Raw genomic sequence first — 23,580 nt, forward strand, 5'->3', positions numbered from 1 at the left:
ATTCAGGAGTCTAAAAGTTACCAATGCTTAAGTAGCTTAAATTCCGTGCCTCGGAAAACACTTAAAGCCGCCTGGACTATTTCCACGTGGCTATTAAGAGTATGAGGATAGGGAATGCATTTGTGTTAATATACTAATTTTAATTATTTCTTATTTTGTTTCAGGTCCAGCTGTTAAAGCATCTTCACACAATGATCTATCAATGAGTTTTTTAAACGAATTCTTAGTGATTTCAAAACAACTAAAACGATAAATAAAAACAATTCAACAAATACCACAGATAATTAAGTTGCGAGTGTAGTGATATGTATTACGCGTATCAGTAAATAGAATCGAAATTTTAAATAACAATTGTTAAATAATATTGCTATTAATTATTGAGTGTGTAGTGATGCGAAATTATGTGTATCGATAAATAGAAGCGAGTTTTAAAAATGTGTTTGTGTAAACGATTATTTTTAATAGTGATTGCTTGTTTTTTTACTAACCATGTTAAATGTCAGCAAGAAGTGCTTATAGAGGAATCATGTGAGTATACATTCATTATCATACAAAGTAACTTATGTTAGCTATTTTTTTTTATATGTAATTTCTTTGGTTTTGTTTTGAGGTCTGAATGTCTCCTTTTATATAGCTTGCAATGATTGATTTATTTACTTATGTTATAAGAAATATACAATGCCGATTTGATGACATGTATCATATACCAAATAATTTCGACATGTCTGCTACATAATGATTATAGCTATAGTCTTTCAAAAGATATCACGAATTCATCGAAAGATAACATAAGTGGTACATCATTAGTTTATCTTAATAAAGGTACCCTTCATCATCTTCACGTTCAATTAGATATATCCTACTCACACTGGAATTAAATTAATACACATTACGTATTACTAAATGTTGGTTATTGTTCCATTTGTGTACAGTAAGTTATTATGGATAATATGCTATATGGTCTGGGTTTTTATATTATATTATATATATAATTGACTGGCTCGTTAGTCTTGTGGCTATATAAGGCCGCAGATCCCGAGATTTCCTGGGTTCAAAATCCAGGTCGGCAATTTGTGTTTATAATTTCATCTCTGACAAAGCAGTGGAGGAAAACTTTGAGAAAACCTGCAGGTCCGATGAAAATATTCCCCTTAAAAGGAGATCTTAAAACAGCAGTGGGACATTTACAGCTGTGAGAGTATATATTTATAGCCAGTAACATAGATTCTAATTTCAAATAATAACACCCGCATCCGTGCCCTAATTGAGCATCTGAGGGTATCCTGAAGAGCCATTTTAATTAAATGAAGCACTTTCATTTATAATTGGAAATGCGATAGTCATGTTCGCTATTAAAATATGATTGAATTTCCGTTTTTCGAGTTCCGTAATGAGGTTCCCCATGAGGACCAATCTCCATATAACTAAGCTAGTTCCGGTTAATTTGATTAAATGTGCAGCTAATTGAAGCAGGTTTTATGATTGCTTGGTGATGTGCTGGTGATAATATTTACATATCTGTATGTTAACGTTCTCTGGCATTTTTAGGGTATGTTTTTTACACATAGATGGATAGTTGATGATGTACTCCTGACCGATTTCGGCCGTAGTGGTCAATCTCAAGAGAGATTAGCCAACTACTAGACCAACGGCTTTAAATCGTGAACGTGGCTTTAACGTATACTTCAAACTTCCAGACTCCGGGCTGCTAATGAGTTTCGACAGGAAAACCCATTAAAATGTTTACTGGCCCAACCTGGGGTTTGAATCCAGGACACCGGGATCTGATCTAATCTGCGGCATTATATTTAGCCACTAGACCAAGGAGGCAGTTTTGATGGATAGGTATTTTTGTAATAGATAATTCAACTGCAATCAAATAGTGAGTCATCACTTTTACATCAGCTTGTAATGTAGATTCTACCGAATAGAACCGGTAAGAAATGCAACGAATACTAAGGTTTTTTTTTAAATAAATTAAATCGCGGATATATAATAATCATTAATTACTTTAATTATTTATTTGTCTAATATGCAACGTTTATAAATAATGCTTTACTTATATTAGGTATATAATAATAATATTTGTAACAAAAAGTTATATATAATTATGTTATAGGCAAATTAGCGTAGTCGATAAGTTGATTTTATCAACTAAATATACTTAGGTATTGAAAATAAAGGTAAGCCGTAATGGTCCAGTGATTAGAACATAGGAATCTTAGCATAAGATTGTGGGTACGGCACGGCAGGCACGAAGGAGAAACACCGGATTTACATATGCTGGAGAAACCAGATATCTGATGCCCTTCTGCCACTTATGTTACCAGCATTGGCATATCGGCATAGTTCGTATTAGTTATATATCCTTAATCTTCTCAAAAATAAGAAGCTTAGCCATACATTGGGCTGTTACTTAAATATTTAAAAAAATATATTCCTTATAACTCTTAAGTAAGGAAAGTTAAGTTGAGGGTAGTTTTATTTTTTACGCACTGCATCGAATAAAATATAACTTCTCTTATAACAAGTTGCGGTTCCTTTGAACATTATTCATTATAAACCTAAGTAGAAAATGTAGAACTCCGAAGTGCTTTGCAATTTGTTTTCCTTTAAAGTACAACTTACGTAGTAATCTCGAACTTAAAGTCATAAAGCTGATTTGGTTAACATTATAAGTAGATAATAATGCGTAGTGATTTCTTAGCTACGTATGAGCCGAGATGGCTTAGTGGCGGAAACGAGACGAGGATTCAATATTGTATAGTAAAATTCCTCTAATTATTTTAGCTGTGTTAATAAATCAATTCAAATCTTATAAATCTGGCTTACTCACCCTTAAAACTGAAACAAGACTAAGTATATCTGTGTGTCGGTAGAATGTTTGATCTACTACTACAGACTGGTTGCTTATCCAGATGAGCTCGCAAAGAGAATCTACTCAATTCCTTGTTGTTTCTTTTCGTTAGAATATATTTCAAAAGCATTAAAATTGAATAAAGAATTTTTTTTTTTTTGTAGAATAGGAAGGTGGACGAGCATATGGGCCACCTGATGGTAAGTGGTCACCAAACGCCCTTAGACATTGGCATTGTAAGAAATTTCAACCATCGCTTATAGCCAATGCGCCACCAACCTTGGGAACTAAGATTTTATGTCCCTTGTGCCTGTAATTACACTGGCTCACTCACCCTTCAAACCGGAACAGAACAATATCAAGTATTGCTGTTTTGCGGTAGAATATCTGATGAGTGGGTGGTACCTACCCAGACGAGCTTGCACAAAGCCCTACCACAAGTATATTATGAATTTAAATTATGAATTTAAATTTTGTATAATTAATGTCTGTATATACTGTACCGTGAACAACATATCGTATCTAATCGCATTATATATATTATGAGATTAATGAATTTAAACCCCGGAGCAAAATTACAAACGACGTGTCGCCCGCACGTCAATTAAGCTAATTTAAAACAATGACGGACCCTCCACGTATCGCCCGCAACGCGATTTAGAATCAACCTCATTACTTGGTTACCATTTGAAAGGATTGTATAATTAATATGACTGGTATTTGAAATGTGTAATATTAATCTCGGAGAGCTTTATTTGTGTGGTATTATTAACCGACTAAAAAGAAAGCACGCCTTGGTTTAATAATTGATCATTAAACATAGATCATTTATTCATTTGATATAGAATCATTACATTTATTTCATTTATTTATTTATAATAGCACACTTACAACATACATATAAAGCATTGAAAAGATTAATTTATAAAACAATAATAGTATATCTAATATGCATGTCAATTACAAGTGTACATAGCACTTCCAGATTCAATCTAATTAAATTCAAATTAAAAGTAACAAAAAATCATCAGTAATTTTTAAAGTCAAAATTTTATTAAAATTTATCAAAATTATCATTATTTCCTTAAATTTAACAACAACCCTTGCACTGGGATGATATAAATAAAATACTAATTACTTAATTATGGAAAGTTCCGAATACAATCTCATACATTAAATTGTTTATTAAGAATTATAAATATATTCAAAAAAGGAAAAATAGCACTTCTCATTATATAGAAATGTAAATTAACTGTAGTAGCTGATGCTTTAGACCGAATACATCGTAACAGTTAAAATTTATATTTCAAACCTGCTATTAAAATACTTAATTAAAAAAAAACGTAAAAAGTTGGTATACCATATTGATTTAATTAATATTATCGATAGCATAACAAGCACATCACTTGTTCCCCTTTTAACCACGGGTATCGGGTGACAAATCGCTGACACCGTTACGTTCATAAATGCTAACAAAAACGCCCGTCCCTGTCGCATCCTCAGTTCTCAACATACATCAGAACGAGACAAGTATCGGAAGGATCTTGAAATCTAACAAGTGCTCTGTTTGAAGGACTCTATCGAGAGGACATACGAGTGTGTGATCTGAAATATATAGTTTAAAGTTTAATACATTCACGGCCTTACTTATAAACGTTGCTTAGCGGCTGTTTAGTTAAACAAAGATTTATCTCTTTTTGACATTGTTGATTTGACATTAGAAAGAAGAAAACAAAGCATTGTTTAATTAATCACTATACGTTAGAATAGTTTCTATAAATATTAGATTAACCGTCCATGAGGAAGAGGAAGAAAAAGGTCAATTGCAAATGAAATCAAATCTTTATTCAAGTCTAATAAAGGCACTTCTGAATCATTACGTTATATTGAATTAAATGTAAAGCTATCTTATTTTTCATTTGTTTAGCATGGCGTAATGGTTCAAACGAACCGTAAATCTGCCCTGCATAATTCATAGCTTTAGCGATATTTGTCAAATAAAAATATAAAAATTAGATTTGTAAGAAAACAAGAGGATTAGTAGGGTTCGTTAGAGCGTCACGGTAGCATGCGCTAGCGATCGATCGATCGATCGCTCCTCGTGAAGACGGAAAGGGTTCCGCTGGTTTTTTAGTGCGTATTTCGATGTTCGGGGTGCACTCGGCGCCTTGGACACCGGCGAGACCCAAATTTCCACTGTTGCCGTGGGGGAAACGCGTAATGCGATTTTCCAGTGTTAAAAAAAAGTATTAGTGGGGTTGGCGACACTAGTGTACTGAGTTATTTACGACTTGATTCTTAACATAACTAAGAATTAAGGAGATATAAAATACAATCAATAGATGACCTACCACGCCTACAGCCAACCAACTTGCACAAGCTCTTTTGCTTCGCTGATTCTCAAAACTATTTCATACATTTCCCCTAAATTTGCGATTACCGTCTCCTTTATTTGTGTTTTAATATTTCCTGATTTGGTGACCACTCAACACCATTTCTTCGTCCGTATATTTGAAAATATGGTGAAATTTGTCGAGCAGTCCTCGATAAATTACGTAAGCAAATCCATATTCGAATAAATATATAATCCATATTCCAATAAAATTCAGATATCAACACCAGCTCTTGTTGAATAGATCGTGTATGTTAAGCTCAAAGAACGAATAAACTAATTGAGCTCAAGCGAGCAAGCGCCCCGAACTCATAATGAATTTTGGCTTATATCATGTAATCCACGACACGAATGTCGCATTGTTGTATTTTTGGTTTAATCACCCCGTTTTGACTGCTGCTTTCCCATTTATTTATTTCTTATTGAATTCGGTAGGCAGACTGGTAAGTGGTCGATCTGATGGTAAGTCACCAACGCCCATAGACTAAGCATTGTAAGTAATATTAACCATCCCTTACATCTCCAATGCGCCACCAAATTTCGGTAAGACTTATGTCCCTTGTGTCTATAGTCACACTAACTCACTCACTCTTCAAACCGGAACACAACAATACAAGTATTGCTGATTGGCGGTGGAATATTTCATGAGTGGATAGGATACCTACCAAGACGGGCTTCGCATAAAGCTCTATCATCTCTTTAGGTAATTAATTTACAGTGAATATCGTTTGTAGCTGAAGTATTGCAAGTATCAAGACTGTTTCTAAACAGCTAATGAATGTTGCAATTGATTCAAGTAACGTCTGTTTATTTGATTAGTATGTACGAGCCAATATGTGCGGATCGCGTTAATGTTCAACCGAGGGTTGAAAGGATTGAGTTAGTCTCGAAGCTTGCAAAACATACATGGTTTGATTGCCTATATAGATAAATAGAATTTTTGTAAAACAATATACTAACATATTTTACTAGGAGAACTTCTCCAGACTTTTTAATCCAGTTTGGAAAAATAAAATCCAATGTTGATTTTAAAACCCCAATTAAAACCTTTTTAATTATAATTTCATACCCATGACTGGGAATATCAAACTATAGGATTAAAAATACCATTTACAAAATACAAATACACTGAATTTTTTATTAAGAATATTTTGATGTTGATTAATTATAATCTAAAGAAAAACATATATCTACATATAATAATAGCTAGTCAAATAGATTTAGGTCGCTAGTCCCATATTGGAGCTGTATCAGATTACTTGATACATTGGTACCATAAAGAGACGTCTCCGTTCAGATCTCTCGGTATCTATCTATTTAAATCCATATCTGATAACAGAAATGATTTCCCAAACAAATTTAACAATGCCTATTTACTAACGTGCTTACGTTCGCGTGACTCGCATCCACAAAGGCCTTCGTATTTGGAACTATTCCTATATCAGTTGTATTCAATGAAATGGATTTAATAAATCACACAGCTTTGAAAATAACAGAAATGGCACGATCTGTATTGAGTGATTGAGCATTTCTGTCAAGTTATCGTCCAAAGTAACATGTCTTAGTAAAAAACTTCGCATTATTGCGCTCCTCAGAAAGAACATTAAGAATAAGCTGTTTGGTTCTGTGCCCGAGCTTGTCGTGTCAGATTAATGTCTTCTAAGACTATTAGATTGAGGAAATAAGCGCTCTTGTATTTGGATACAATAGAATAGAATATGCTTTATTGAACACCAAAAGAGTTACAGAAACATACAGTCACAAACACAAACAAAAAATTATTAATGAACAAAAGGCGGTCTTGTCGCTAAAAAAACGAGCAGTCGGACAGATAGCTTAGTAGATCTTATGGTGAGTGGTATTTATAAATAATAACTAGATGCTTCACGCGGTTTCACTCGCATTAAACGAAACTACAGCGCCCCCGTGGGTTATAGCGTAATGTTATAATAGTCTTGGTCAATAAATGGGTTATCTTATGTAAAATATATCATGCTATGTTTGTTTGGATTACAACGTAGTTACCTTTTTAATAATTCCTCTGATACCACTTCTGATCGAATCCTTGTTCATGGATAAACACTATTTAAAAATTAAATTATTCGTGATTCCGTTCTGAGTTTTCTCTTCATTTTACCGTCAAGCATATAATTATGTTGCCGAGTTTCACCGTAATTAGCTGAACTAGTTTTGAAGGCAAAACTTATATTGACAATTATATAAAAAAAAATTATAAGTGGATCTTTAAAAAAATACTGAAGACTCTTAAATTTAATAAAAATAACTAATGAAGTAAACAATACAGCTATATACATTTAATATATACATAATACATTTTTTTAATCGGTAAATGATGATATTGATAAAAGAAATTAAGTCTTAAGTAAAAGTTTTTATCCCATTAAGAAAAAAATTAATAAATCAAACATTTATGTTAAGCGTCATAAAATATATAGACCAATTTGATTTTTCACACACAAACACAAGCACTATAAATGTCAGCATTTTGGCAATTTACGATATCAACTAAAATTTTATTTTTTTAAGTATATAAGCTAGCGCTTGACTGTTATCACACCTGATGGAAAGTGATGATGCAGTCTAAGATGGAGCGCGCTTGCCTAAAAGATGCCTATTCACTCTAGAGTTGAAGGTACCCATATTGTAGGTGGTGGGAAAAACGGAGGTCGGGAGGGTATTCCAGATCTTAGCGGTGCGTATCAGAAACGAGGAAGCAAATCATTTTGTACGTGTCTTAGTTACATCAACAACGTACGGGTGCAGATCTTTACGATGCCTCGCAGTTCTATGGTAAAAAGGTGACGGAGGAACCAAATTAAATAGTTCCTGGGCACACTCTCCGAAATATATTCTGTAGAAAACCGACAGACAGGAAACCTTACGACGGTGTTCCAAGGTCTGGAGTTTTGCGACCAGTGTCTGGTCGCCAATGAGCCTTCTAGCACGACGATCCACTGAATCCAAAGCCTCAAGCTGGTACTTAGCAGAGCCGTCCCATAAATGGCTGCAGTACTCCATGCACGATCTGACTTGAGCTTGATTGCTTTTGCTTGTTTTAATTTTTTAAATAATTTTGCTAATTGCTTACATATATACCCATATCTCGTGCAAAAAAATCTAAATAAAAGCCTCGAGTAAATACGAGTCCTGCGTACTGTGCAATAATTCGTTCCCTAAAAGGGTACAAGTTTATTGTTCCCTATGTTTTTTACTATTGATATCACACCAGTAAAGGATAGACCGCCCGCGACGCTGTAATTATTAGACCGTTCGGTATAAAGGCTTTGTTAAAATGCTTTGTAATATTTGCAGGACATTTAATTATTAAGCTTTTATTTGTAACTAGCACTATAGTTCCCGGATTTGGTCACAATAAAAATTATATTATGTTATAGCGCTTTCAAGGGGACATTTTTATCACATATGTCTTGGTGTGTGTAAAAGAATAACACTCGATCGTAAGTGTATGTAGTGTACAATCAAATTATATTTTATTAGGATGAACTACAAAATATATCAAAGCAAGCAAGCTGGGGGCGTGTGGTTCCATATTAAATTTTATCAAAATCGGTTTAATGGTTTAGCCGTGAAAGCTTAGCAGACAGAGTTACTTTCGAATTTATTTATTATTGTATTTTAAAACCATGACAGACATTTGTGTGCATGAACATGTCTGTTTGTCCTGAGTCTGGGTGTAATTATCTTATATAAGTATGTATTTACAAAAGAAAAGTAGTATATGTAGTATATCAGTTGTCTGGTTTCCATAGCACAAGCTTTGTACAAGCTTAGTTTGGGATCAGATGGTCGTGTGTGAAAAATTTCCCACGATATTATTATTATTATTATTATTATTAAAACATTTTATGAGTTAACTAGTTACTTGAATAACATAACCTGTGCGAATAAATATCTCATGATTAATTACAACTATTTTAACTATCTATATAATTCAAAGTGAAACAAAGTTGAAAATAGCCATCATAGTGATACGCTATTTTGACTCTTATATCCTTTAATTTCTATAATTATCGTAATCAATATGTTTTGACAACATAGTTCGTATTTTACCGAATTTAACGTTGAATTTTAATGATAACGGCTCTGTTTTAGTAGCTTAATTAATTAAATCCATCATTTAGTTTAAAGCGTCGCGTTAATTATTATTTTGATCTGTGTTGCATATAATTATATTTGAAATTATATAGATTAGTGAGAGATAGAATTAGTGATTGTTGATTTATGATAACTGCCCTTTCCGAATTAGTAATGTTAAAATTTATACAAAATTATTCCCCCATTCTGCCCCCTCCTTAAGGTTTGAATTTCAGGAAATCCTTTTTAGCTTATGCTTAATATTATAGTTTTCTAGTCTCAACAAGCTTGTCTGCGCGTTGATAGTCAGGACAAACGATTTTTTTAGTATACATTTTATTACATATATATATTTTTAACAACTCGAATGCTAATTAGCATGTGTGCTATATTATCGTTATAAATATATACTTTGTTTGCCTAGTCGCTAGCTTAAAAGGCTGAAGATTCCGAGGTCTTGGGTTTGAACCTAGACCAATAAACCCAGAATAAAGAAGGGAAAGTGCTACATACAACGACGAATATTTTTTTTCCAATCGTGTCCGTCCCATTGGGTTTATAAGCGAGGGTGTAGAGTGCATTTTTATTTGCGCACACACTTACGCACAATATATCCAGCGTGAGATGATGGGTAAGCTTTGTGATTGCCTTTAAACATAAGAAATTATAAGCACACGACATAAGCATATAGAGGTGTATGTAGGCCAATGGGTATATGTACATAGCAGTTTCCGCCCGCGGATTCGTCCGCGTTTGAGAGGGGGAGGTGTAGTGTAAGCTATATCATTTTTGGTACCTTTGATCACGTGTATAAAAAACAAACATAAATAAACAATCAAGCTCACTGCCGCATTTATAATATCAGCATTATATAACAAAAACTTCTTCAACTTCACACACAAGCACACACACACACCAGCTCAACGATCAAAAAGGATGACCGAACGGCGAACAACGTAGTGCTGCCATCTCTCAAACAGCACAGATAATAAATGTGGAAACAATGAATGCCGATTCGATAACCGTAATTTATTTTATAAACCAGTTAGATTAGGTAAAATAAATCCAGTATTTTAATAAAAATTAAAAAATTGAAAAATTAAAATTTATAGGGTTATAATACACACATGCGGTTAAATACATGCGTATAATCAGATTTGCTGAGTATATAACTAGTAATGCTCTGCCTAGAATAATACTGGCTACACAAATACTCATTTCGACTCCAGTATATAACGACCGTGGTCGGACAATATATGGCTGTTAAACGTCTCGTTCGTTTAACTTGTCCAAATATATTACTCGTCCCTTCGTGATAAAAAACACCAAATAGGGAAACCATTGTAAACGCTATTCGATTCTACATTTATTGTTTTGGAAATTGATCTTTATTGCTATATAAATAAGGCTCAATCGAATTATGTTGAATTTAGTAGCGGTATTTAGGTGTTAATCTGTTCGGCTTATTTGTTACGTGTTAAATGTGTTTTTTATATCTAACTTACGTGAAGTCAGAGAATAGTCACGCATATAAATAGAGAAAGAGATAGATATATCAATCAAAGTAGAGAGAGACTGAGGAAGGAAAAACTCGATTATAACTAGTATTCGCCCACGGCTTTGCTCGCGTTTTAGCTTTTGTTTTACGGTAGTCCGTGTCCTTCTGGGATTCAAGCTTGCTTCATACCAAATTGCATCAAATTCGATTCAGTGATTTAACCGTGAAAGCCTAACAGACATAGTTACTTTCGCATTTATAAAACTTTTATATTTATATTTTCTATTGTTAGTGTTGTGACGTATAATACAAGTATCGTGTCTGGTATAAACGTTGCTTAGCGGCTGTTCAGTTAACGTCCGTCAATTCAGTTCGCTCTTTCTGTCATTATTGATTTGACATTCGAAAGAAAAAGACAAAGCGTTGCTTAACTAATCACCCGCAAAACAACCTTACGTAAGACCGATAGTTTATATTTGATTCGGAATTAATTACGGAAATCCACTATATACATTTTAATGGAATTCAGCATTCGTGTGATTATACTTTAAAGGTTCGCAATGTGTTTTATCAATTTTATATATTACTAGCAATACCGGCATACCTCGCGTGCCTGTGGTATATACCAATTAACTTGGCGATTGGTTGCACTGGTGAGTTACATATATATGTATACAACATTCTAGATTAAATATATATGTGTGCCAATTTTGATGGTGAATATTCAATCGGTGTCAAAGTTTATTGATCTCAACCAGACATACCAACGTCCATTTTTATTTATAAGTTATTCTGGTTTTACGCGCTGTTAACTTTATTTTTGTTATTTTGTTTTGACAAACTTTCAACTGTCGTGGTCTCGAGCTCACTGTTGAATGACAGACAAAATAATTAACAAAGTATGGTCGCGGCTTAAGACCGAAAATAATATGTAAATATCGTACATACGTACTACCTTGAGTGGCAAATATTTATCGATAGAGAAATGGTAGGTAGAAATCCTGAAGAGGATAATGAATATATATAAGATAAGTGAAATCAAAATCAAAATATTCTTAATTTAAGTAGATCTATATACTTTCAAATCACCATGTTTCAGAATTAAATAAAAAACCTATAACCGTGTCGGAACGTAGATCAAGAAGAAACGGCAATTGGCAAAGTGAGAAAAAGTGACTATTTAGAAATACATTTCGTTAACAAGCTTACGTTTTTCCTTAAAGCGTTATAGCTCTTGTGATCGATTCACGAGTTACAACGAACGCCGATTGGTCCAAATTACAACGCCAATCCAAAATATATAAACTGACAAGTAACTCGACCTTTTCCCCCAATAAATAGTGGTTCTGCAAATATTGGGTCAAATAGCTAATAAGTCCACTTCTTAGATAATTACACCGTCGGAAGTTCTTCGTACATTATTATTACCAATCGATTTAAAATGTTATCTCTTATTTTTGAATAGAAAAAGACCCAATCATTTGCTGAGCAAACTTTGACGGGTTGGGCGATTGCGATCCGCATTGGTGAAGCATATTGAAGTAAGCTCGAACCCTTCTCAAGAAAAGGGCCTTTGCCTAACCTTAGGATTCTTCTTAGAGTTACAGGCAGTATTAGTTTGCCCACTAATCTAATTATATTATAATTAATTAAATAGTCTATAAAATCCTGGTGTTCAACACTCTCCGTGGTGTTTTTAACAAATTATGAATACTTACAGTTACGTTAAGGGAATAGCTAATAATATTGTAATTGTTATTATTTTTTAGTGAAAGCAAACAATCCTGCGATTAACGTATCGAATTTTGTATACCCTACCAAATTAAAACAGCACTCAAATGATGTATAAATAGATAGATTGAATACCTGGCGATATTAGTTCGATAAAATGAACACAACCAATGTACACTTTTAATTAATTAATATTCATTATGAAAGTTAAAATGCCTTTTAGTATCGTGTATTAAAACATTGCTGACGCTAATGACATAATCGGTGTTTCACTCCGTTAATTAGTTCTAATACTGATAAATACGTGCCATTTTAGTTCACTAAGTGTGAATGTAAGCACTATGTTGACAAGCTATCCTCGCTGCAGTAATATTACACCTATCTTGTGGCAAGGTTCATTGAGCACTAGAGCGGAATAGGGTTGCCAAACAATATATATTGTATACATAACTGCCTCGTTGTTCTAGTGGCTAGATGTAAAGCGCAGACCCGGAGATCCTGGGTTCAAATCCCAGGTTGGGCCAATAAAAATGTTTTTGAGTTTTTCTGTCTAAAATTCACAACAGCAGCCCGGAGTCTGGAAGTTGGAAGTGTGTACACTCCCGTGCCTCGGAAAGCACGTAAGACCACTAGTCCTGCGCCTGAACTCTTTCCGGTTGTCGGATTACTAACCCATGGAATACAGAGAGTTAGAGAATAGAGAGTTCACCTGTGTTTGCGCACACACTTATGCACTAAATATGTCTTGCACAGTTGGCTATCCTCTCTTGATATTGGCCCCCGTGGCCGAAATCGGTATGGAGGCCTGTTATTTTTATTATTATTACTATATACTTGTTATCGGATTCTTGTAGAATTACAGTAACGTTATTGTTAATTTTGTACACTACGCATCCGGAACAATTGTAACTTTACCTGTTCATATTCTGAAATAATGTTAAATGTGTGATGATTTTCTCTTGACCAATTTTAGCCCAAGGTGGCCATTATCAAGGCTGGAACACATAATAGTGCACAAGTGCGCGTGGAAAGTACACACTTCTCGCACTCTCATAAGATAAATCGGACAAAACTGAAAAGAGTTTAGGCGCAAGAGCTTTCCGTGCTTCGTGAGACAAGGGAATATAAAATACTGCACTCTAACTCATTACTGGTAGACCGACATGACAGATTTAATACGAGTTCGTAAAACACATAAAATAATTTCGAAAATCTGTTTAGAACTAAAAACAAATTACCAATTATCCAATTAATGTTTCAACCCTGGAACAGAATCATGTTCTCCACAAACATTGAGATGGTTTGACGGACGCGCTCTCTCGTGTGATGATTTGTTTCGCGGATACACTGCGCCAGCTGTCACATATTATAAATGCTCATTCATCTGTTAATAACTTAAGAGATGTTATCTATAAATGATTGAGAGCGACAATAGTATTTATTCGCTTCGCTATTTTGTTAATTATAATTACACTAATTAATAATGTTTTTGTTCATTTAGTAATGAATTTTATTATATTAAAATAAGCTTTTCTATGTAAATAAATTGGGCTTATAAGGTATTAATCTCCTTTTACATAATTAACCAACTGTATCATATGTATAATTACTGTAAGATATTAACCATCTCTTAAATCGCTAATGCGTCATCAAACTTGAGGACTAAGACTTGTCTCTTGTGCCCGAAATTGCTCTGGCTCACTCACCCTAGAGGACCTCGGTGTGCGGCCACTAGACTAACTAGTCATTCATATCAGTATACGAGTCTTATATAATACAATACGTAGACGCGAGATTTTCTTCTCGTGTAAGCACATTAAATTAATCAGTCAATCAAAATACGGTTCAACACTATTAAACATTTGTATCACGAAATAACTATACTACTATAAAGCTGTTCAGCGTCCCTCAAACTCCCCTTAGTTAAGGCTTGGTAGATGACGTCATGTGATTAGATCTGGGGATACTCCGACTTGATTGGTTGACGTTGCAAACGTTGATTTGTTGTAAAATTATCGCTAGATGGCGCTGCCAAAGAAAATTAATTGCTACTTTACACGACAATATCCATGTTGTTCAGGGACGTCATATATTACCATATCATATGAGAATAACAAACAAAAATACTATGTGAATAGACAGTCAAGCATACAATTTTAAATACATATATAATTCTTCTGGTCCTCACTGAACTCCTATTCGGCTGGATGAATTTTGATGATTTTTTTTTTGTATGTGTGTATCTAAATGACTGCCTCGTTAGTCTAGTGGCTTGATGTAAGGCCGCAGACCCGGAGGTCCTGGGTTCAATTCCCAGATCGGGCCAGTAAAAAGTTATTGGGTTTTCTATCAGAAAATTCTTAGTACCAGCCCGGAGTCTGGAAGTGCTTAAACTCCAGTGCTTTGGAAAGCAGGTAAAGCCGTTGGTCATTCGCCTGAATTCTTTTCGGTTGTGTCAGATTGCCGTCCCATCGAATTATGAGAGCTACGGAAGAGAGATTGCACCTGTGTTTGCGCACACACTTGTACACTATAATATCTCCTGCGCAGTTGGCTTATCTCTCTTGAGATTGACCACCGTAGCCGAAATCGGTCTGGAGGACATTATTATTATTATCTAAATGATTTAATTCAATATGTCAATTGTTGATCACGTGATTAATCGAATATATATACTACTCAAAACATTTTCTACGAACGAAATCGATTTGTGAAATTACGAAATTGCTTTGTGACTTTCTGACGGATGTCTCTTTGTAACTTGACGCGCCAAAACTTCAAAGCAATAAATATGACAAGCTCATTTCAACCAATAACAAGGAACGATATAAATTGTCATTATATCAATTTAAATGTCTGCACTTTCTCTTCCAGTGTCTGGACGCAATTGCCGTTGATTTATTGTCACTTGTTATGGGCAATTGGACAGTTCGCATTGTATTATTTGTGCAATATTTATAACCAGGTCACTTAGAAATGTACAAATATAAATGTGCTTTATATACTTAAGCTTCCATAGATTATGATAATCCTCCACAGCGGCCATTTTCAAGCGAGACTAGCCGACTGTGCATAAATAAGTATAATCTCTATTCCCTCACTAATAATCCGATAGAACGGCAAATTCGACACGACCGGAAACAGTTCAGGCATGCTTTAGAAGCAACGGTAATGTACACACTTCCAAATTCCTGACTCCGCGAAAGAAAATCCGAATAACTTTTTACTAGCCCGACTTGGTGCTTGAACCGTGGATCTCGAGATCTGTGCCTTATAACTAATAACTACACTACCGACGCGGACACGTAAAGTACTTATAATATTATAACAAACATTTATTTCAGAGCTTCAGGCCAAGCCGACACAGTATTGCAACAATTATCGTAACAACTAATGTTAGTAGATTTCATTATCAAATGGTGATTGTGATCGTTTTCTTTTGTTAAAGGTAGGCGAACGGACCTTGGTCAGCTGATGCTAAGTGGTCACCACCGCCCGTAGATATTGGCGATCTGAGAATTATTAACAATTCCTTACATCCCAATGCGCCACCAACCTTTTTGAATGAAGTTGTTATGTCCCTTGTCTTGCCTTTACCTGGCTCACTCATCCTTCAAAATCGGACGCAACAATACTAATTACTATTGCTGTTTGGGGGTAGAATATCTGATGAGTGGGTGGTACCTATTTATATATATAGAGTTATTTTAATGTACTATTGTTGTGATCTGTATTCAATCTTAATTACTTGTTTACAAATATATTTGCTTGCTATCGTGGGTGAAATGTGTTAGATAAGAATAATAAGAAAAAAAAACATGTGTAAAACAACTTTTCATGCAAATTAATGATTATTAATATTATTAAAACCCGCGCATTTTATAAGAGCGCTATCTCGAAACCTCGAATTAAGAAAAATGTGCAAGCGTTTGTTATCTGATCAGGGTCGGATGAAATTATCTCAATAATAATGAATGAATTTTATTAAATGTTAACCAACGAAAGCATATTTCGTATAATATGATGATATTATGGGATATTCCTAAAACTATTTACCTAACAAAAGTCCACACAAATTTAACCCGAATTTACTTTCTGCCCGAATCGAATATGACTTTCCAAATCATATTGTACCAAGTTTTAATACATTATTCCGAAGGCAAAAAGGACTCGTACCGACTAAATATAAAATGGTAATATATTCTTTAACTAAGGGACCGACGTTTTATTGAAAAATTAATGTTATACATTTTATTCAGGATACAGAAAACATTTTCTGTCGCAAATAATTTTCGTGATGTCTATTATTTATTCTATGAAGTTATTTTTTATTTTATGAAATAGGTTTTGAGAAGTTATCACCGCCTTTAGACATTGGCGATGTAAGAAATATTAACTTTACATCTTATATTACATATAATATAAGATGTTATGTCCCTTGTGCCTGAAATTACACTGGTCCACTCACTATTCAAACTGGAACATAGCTAAATTTTGTTGGTTGGAGGTAAAATATCTGATGAGTGGGTACGTTACCCCGACGGGCTTGCACAAAGCTGTACCACCAAGTAAAATAATGGATACTTTATATTAAATGAGATACCTGTTTTAGCTTCGTACGGGTGAAATAAGAATTTTATTTAGTATTGCAAAAAACCTTCGAGCGACCCACTTAATTAATTAATATCCTAGGACATTGTTCACACACGGCCATCTGATCCTAAACTAAGCAGAGCTTGTACTATGGAAACCAGACAACTGATATACTACATGTACTATATCCGTGCAGTGACGGAGAAAGAATACATTTCACTGCCCCTCTCTTTCCCATGGGTGTCGTAAGAGGCGACTAAGGGATATCTGAGCGACCATCTGCTCATCTGGTGGTAGGACGCTAACATCCGCCTGGCTTGTTACCACCGTACGCATGGTGAAAAACTCGTGAAGTGGCTTGCAACCGCGTTTCGAGGTCAGCCAGCGTACAGCCAGTGCCCGAGCGAGTATTGCCGCGATGGGTGTTGGTCCAGTGGAGACGGCTGTTGAACCAATGCCGGGGGAAACTGTATTGACCTGCCGGACAGGGAGACCTGAAGAAACGGTTGTTCCGCTGGCCGCCCGTGGCATAGTACAGGGGCCCGAGCGTGCCTAACCAGCTCGCGAGGCTGCCCCACCAGGCCACGCATAATCTCGGGGTGGACCGGTGCCGGTTGGTGACCGGAAGGTGGAGTCCCAGCGGCCACTTCCGGGGGGGTTCGGGGGCCCTTCCGTCCGGCGGATCAGTATATTTTCCCTTTTGGCAACCATTTGGGAAAACACGCCTCCATACTTTGCCCATCCCTATCGTGGCAATACGTCGCTCGCTTCACGTCTCTTTTCCTTATTTTTCCAAATGGTAGCGCAACTAAGAAATAACGGTCGTTCAGCGGTGCCCACCCCCACCATACCAACGCTGTTTGAGGTCGAGTTCTCTAACATCCGAGGACTCCACGCTAACCTCAACGCTGTCGACCACCATCTCGAGACAGCACGGCCAGCAATGTTGTTTCTCACGGAGACGCAAATACTCCGCCCTGCCGACACCAGCTACCTTAACTATCCCGGCTACATGCTTGAAGAATCTTTTAAAGCGAAAGCCGGAGTATGCTTGTTCGTCAGGGCGGATGTTTGTTGTCACCGATTGCGCTGCTTGGAGGACCCCTCCTTCTCCATGTTGGTGGTACGTGTGGACCTGGTTCGTCAGAGTCGAGTCTACGTGTGCCTCTACAGATCCCACAATGGTGACTTGGAGACAAGCCGATTATTTGACCATCTTAGTCGGGTGGCAGATGCTGCGCAAGAGCAGTTTCCTAACGCGGAATTGGTGTTTTTGGGGGATTTTAATGCTCACCATGAATCATGGTTGAAATCCCTCAAAACTGACCATGCTGGAAGAACTGCTCATGCTTTTGCTCTCACACATGACTTGACCCAACTGGTTGATCAGCCCACCAGGATCCCAGACATTGATGGGCAAGCGCCTTCTCTACTGGATCTTCTGCTGACTTCTCACCCGGTGGAATATCAGGTTGTGGTTCAAGCTCCACTTGGTTCTTCGGATCACGGCCTCATATCTACCAAAGTGCCACAGGCCAAGCTGCCGCCATCAGCGGTATGCAAACGTCGCGTTTGGCACTATAAATCGGCAGATTGGGACGGTATGCGCGATTACTATGCGTCAGTCCCTTGGAAGGAACGTTGCTTCAGTGGGAATGATCCGACAGCTAGTGCCGCTGCTGTTGCTGATGAGATCATGTTAGGAATGGAATACTACATTCCTAGCTCAGATCTCATCAATAGGGGTACGCGTAACCGTTGGTTCACTCGTGAATGTGCCGACGCTGTATCATCTAAGCAGGCGGCATATCGCGCGTGGATCAACGGCTGCATTAGCGGAGCATCTAACATTGACTCACTGAAAGCAAACTACAATAAAAATTCCAAGTCCTGTAGGAAGGCATACACGAGAGCGGATGCACAGCGCATTGTACAGATTGGTCATGACCTTATTTCGCATCCTAGGGGCTCCCGTAGCTTCTGGCGTCTGACCAAGTCTGTGCAAAACAATTTCTGCCAACCTTCGCTGCCACCGCTCAGAAATCCGGACGGATCGCTAGCTCACAGTCCGCAGGAGAAAGCCGACCTCCTGGCTAAACTCTTTGCCGACAACTCTGTGATCGATGATTGTCGTGCGCAGCCACCAACAATACCTTCATGTAGCCACACGATGCCTGACATCAAAATCAGGCAACGTGATGTGTGTGCGGAGCTGCAATCACTTGATATACGGAAAGCTAGCGGTCCTGATGGAATACCAGCCATTGTTCTGAAGAAGTGCGTGGCGGAGCTGTCTCCTGTGTTAACGCGCCTGTTCCAACTTTCTCTCTCTTCGGGATGTGTGCCGGAGGCTTGGAGAAGAGCTAATGTGCAAGCGGTTCCCAAAAAAGGGGATCGGTCTGACCCGGCAAATTATCGACCAATAGCTATCACCTCAGTACTTTGTAAGGTGATGGAACGGATTTTAAACAACCAACTGATCCATTACCTAGAAGATCACTGTCTAATTAATAATCGTCAGTACGGGTTTCGACCAAAACGGTCCACAGGTGATCTTCTAGCGTACGTAACACACCTTTGGGGTGAAGCTATCGACAAGCATGGAGAATCGTTGGCTGTCAGCCTCGATATCTCTAAGGCTTTCGACAGGGTCTGTCACACTCTTTCTTTTGCATATCAATGATATGCTCTCGTGGTAGAATAAGCTCTAAGCCTTCTCCTCAAAAAGGGAGAGGAGGCCTTAGCCCAGCAGTGGGACATTAACAGGCTGTTACGGTTACGGTATTATAAAAACAGCTTCACGGAAACTCGGAGTTCTGAACAAGGTGCGGCGTTTTTTCACGCCACAACAACTGTGCCTGTTATACAAAACACAGGTACGGTCTTGCGTTGAATATTGCTCGCACCTTTGGGATGGCTCCGCTAAGTACCTACTGGAGGCCTTGGACCGGTTGCAGCGACGTGAAGTACGCATTATTGGCGACGTAAAGGTCACAAACACCCTTGAACCTTTACAATTGCGTCGCGAGATAGCAGCACTGAGTGCTTTCTATCGACTGTATCATGGCGAGTGCTCTGAGGAATTATTCTCTCTAATTCCTGCTTCCCCCTTCCTTCTTAAGTCCACGCGAGCTGGTTCTCGATGTCACCGCATAACTGTGACATCAATTCCATCGCGCACAAAGAAATTTGGCAACTCATTTCTTTGTCGCACTACCAAAAAATGGAATTCCTTACCAGCTCACGTGTTCCCCTCCTCTTACAACCCGGGTTCCTTCAAACGAGGCGTGAAGTGGCATCTTGCGGGCCGGCAAGGCGGTGACGGCTAGTACAGAACATTCTTCCCGACTGTACTGGCCTTCGTCGCGTTTGGACTCTACTACCACTTACCATCAGGTGGAGTAGAGCCATCCCGGACATATAAAAAATAATAATAATAATAATTTTCTTTTGTAAATACATACTTATATAGATAATTACACTCAGATTCAGGACAAACAGACATGTTCATGCACACAAATGTCTGTCCTGGGTGGGAATCAAATCCACAATCTTCGGCGTGAAAGGCAAGTATCCAACCCAACCAACCACGCCAACCGGCTCGTGAAATCGAAGATGAAGTTTTAGAAATATATATTTGCTTTAAAAATGTCTTGAAGATGCAAATATAATATATACATGCCAGTTGTCGAATGTTTGCTGTTTGTAGATAGTCAGTTTCCAAGCCCCAGAATACAAGAATACTCTCTCGACAAACCTGTTGGATTGTCGTACTTTCGGACGGAATGAAATAGCAAATAGTAATTTGTACAAAACCTTGTTCATTATGTTACCGTTTGCATAGTTGAAGAATCTCCTCTGAGAGTATGGTAAAAGCTAAAATCTTTATAAGGAATACAATTCTCTATCGACTGTCAAAAACTGGTTCGGTAAGAAAAATCTCTGACCTAAGAAGAATCCACGGAAGGAACACTTTTTCTTTCAATTTTTTTTGCTTTAAAAAGATAACTTTAAAAAAACCTTAATATTATAATCTTTACTAATAGTATAAATGCGCAAGTAACTTTGTCTGTCTGTTACGCTTTCAAGGCTAAAACACTAAACCGATTTTGATGATATTTTGAAACAAGTCTTATGAAAATTGCTATACGCGAGTCAAACCGCGTTTGAAAACTAGTTCTTTATAAATTATCTTTACAATAAAACATTATTGCCATTTTTCAAGTGAATTTCTACACATAAAAAATATGTTTGCTCTGTACCAAGTACAACGTAATTTTTTCTCACATGTGTAACCTTCTTATTGTAAAATATAATTCTGACAACAAATCTCGAGTGGACAAAAAATCTTGAAAAAAAAACCTTTGCAATTTTTATGCATGATTTTTGAAGGACTATTGTGCGCAGGCGTGAAAAATCGCCTCTAGATGAATTTCTATTGTATAGAGGTCATTTCGAGGGTTCGGCTCCTTTTGAATTACTTACCATTGCTGTGTAAACTCTTGCTGGAGGAACTGAGTATGCCTGTTGTTTATACTCTTAAGACTTTATTAGTTGGTCGTAATGAATTTGCTGCTTATGAATTTGTTTTTAAACGCAAAAGGCTTTTGCTAAGGACTCTTAAACGGTGTAAAATATTACACCGTTTTCGATTTTTCGAAATCTTCAACGACTTTTTTTTCTTTTGACTCACAGTATTGTTTGACTTCTTTTCAAAAAGGAAGGATTCCTTAGTCCAGCATTGGGACATTTAATTTACTAGGTGTTAGGTTTATGCAAGCCACCACCACACCATCCACTCATCAGATATTCTACCGCCAAACAGCAAAACATAGTATTGTTGCATTCTGGTTTGAAGGATGATTGAGTAACTACAGGCACAAGAGATATAACATCTTCGTTCCCAAAGTTGGTGGTGCCTTGGCGATGTAAGAAATGGTTAATGTTTATGGGCGGTGGTGACCACTTAACATCAAGTGGCACATAGGCCCGTCCATTATCTATAAAATAAAAAAATACTTTACTCTTACTTAACATTTAGTGTGTCAGTGGCTTATCTTATGTGATTGATCTTAGTGTGATCCTTGATTACTATCACTGCTTTATAATCTAGATTTAACTTAAAATACTTACAATAAACTTGAATTCACTATTTTCCAATTTCAGTATTTTATTTGTTACTTGCAATTAAAGTACATAACGTTAGAAAACTATTAATAACTTAATGCTTCCTTTCTGGACAATATATTTTCAGTTCAGTTAGGAAATATTCAAAATGTATGACTTTTTATCCAATCGAATATACACCGGAAGTATCACTGAGACTTGGGAACTTGTTATAAGTTTAGTTCGCGTATTTGCAGACATTTTTATATTTTATATATAGAAGATGATTAAATAAAATATTATATACATGTAAAATGAAATAATACTTGTGATGCATATTTACTATATAAATGCCATTTAACTCTGTATGTCTATTACGCTTTCACGACTAGAACAATGACGCCGATTTTGATGAAATTTAAGCTTGAACTCCGAGGAAGGATAAAGGCTACTTCTTTATAACAACATATAATAATAATATACATTGGCACTGTAAGTAATATGAACCAATCCTTACATCGTCGATTTCGGAACCAATCTTGGGGATATATAGTGTCCCTTGTGCCTGTAAATACACTGGCTCACTACCACCAAGTAAAATATAATTGTAATTACATTTCTCGTTTTCGGTTCTCCTGCTCAAAAATTTTTCGTTTTTCATTGCTTTTCTTAAATTCAGTTTGCTTAAGTTACATATTATTGTCATTATATATTATCCACAGATTATGTAAAGTATAAATATTTTGAAACTGATCTTTTAATTAGAAAATTAAATTATTGAATATTTGAATTTCTATCTAAACAAGTATTATAAAACTTTTAAGTGATACTTCTATTACGGAACTAAGAGGTTAATACAAGGTCGCGTTATGTAATCATTCGAAGCTTCCGTCTCGCAATAAACGCGTTGTGCGAAGAAGACATAGAATAAATGAGTGAAATTTTTCGACGCAATAAGGTCAGGAAATTGTCAAAGAGTCTCATCTTCTCCCATATTTAAAAGGGGAATGGAATACTGTATGTAATTAGTGACGTGCTTTAGAAATAATTAATTAAAATTTATTTCATACTTCCGTTGGCGTTGGAATATTCCAGTTTAAATTTAGTGTTGGAATTCTATACAAGCTCATCTAAGTAAGCAACCTTGGTAAGGTAAGTTAGTAAGGTAGTTCTTGTGATGTTTGCTTTAAGACTTACATAGATGGGTACTTGAAAAATACTTATCCATATGATCATAAGCTGCAAGTAATGGTGTCGGCTATTAAGTTAAATTTCAAGTTTTATTGA

The 23,580-nt window shown here is 36.3% G+C and overlaps 1 protein-coding gene across 1 annotated transcript in view; it reads left to right on the top strand.

The window, feature by feature from the left end:
- Nucleotides 1-434: 434 nt before the first annotated feature.
- LOC126778390 (B-cell receptor CD22-like) overlaps nt 435-23,580 on the top strand; it is a 49,555-nt gene continuing 26,409 nt past the window's right edge. Inside the window, exon 1 of the mRNA XM_050501878.1 lies at nt 435-528. Coding sequence (XP_050357835.1) covers nt 435-528 — 94 coding nt within the window. The remainder of the gene's footprint in view (nt 529-23,580) is intronic.

Source organism: Nymphalis io, chromosome 26, assembly GCF_905147045.1.
Source record: "Nymphalis io chromosome 26, ilAglIoxx1.1, whole genome shotgun sequence".
NCBI classification, from domain to species: Eukaryota; Metazoa; Arthropoda; class Insecta; order Lepidoptera; family Nymphalidae; genus Nymphalis; species Nymphalis io.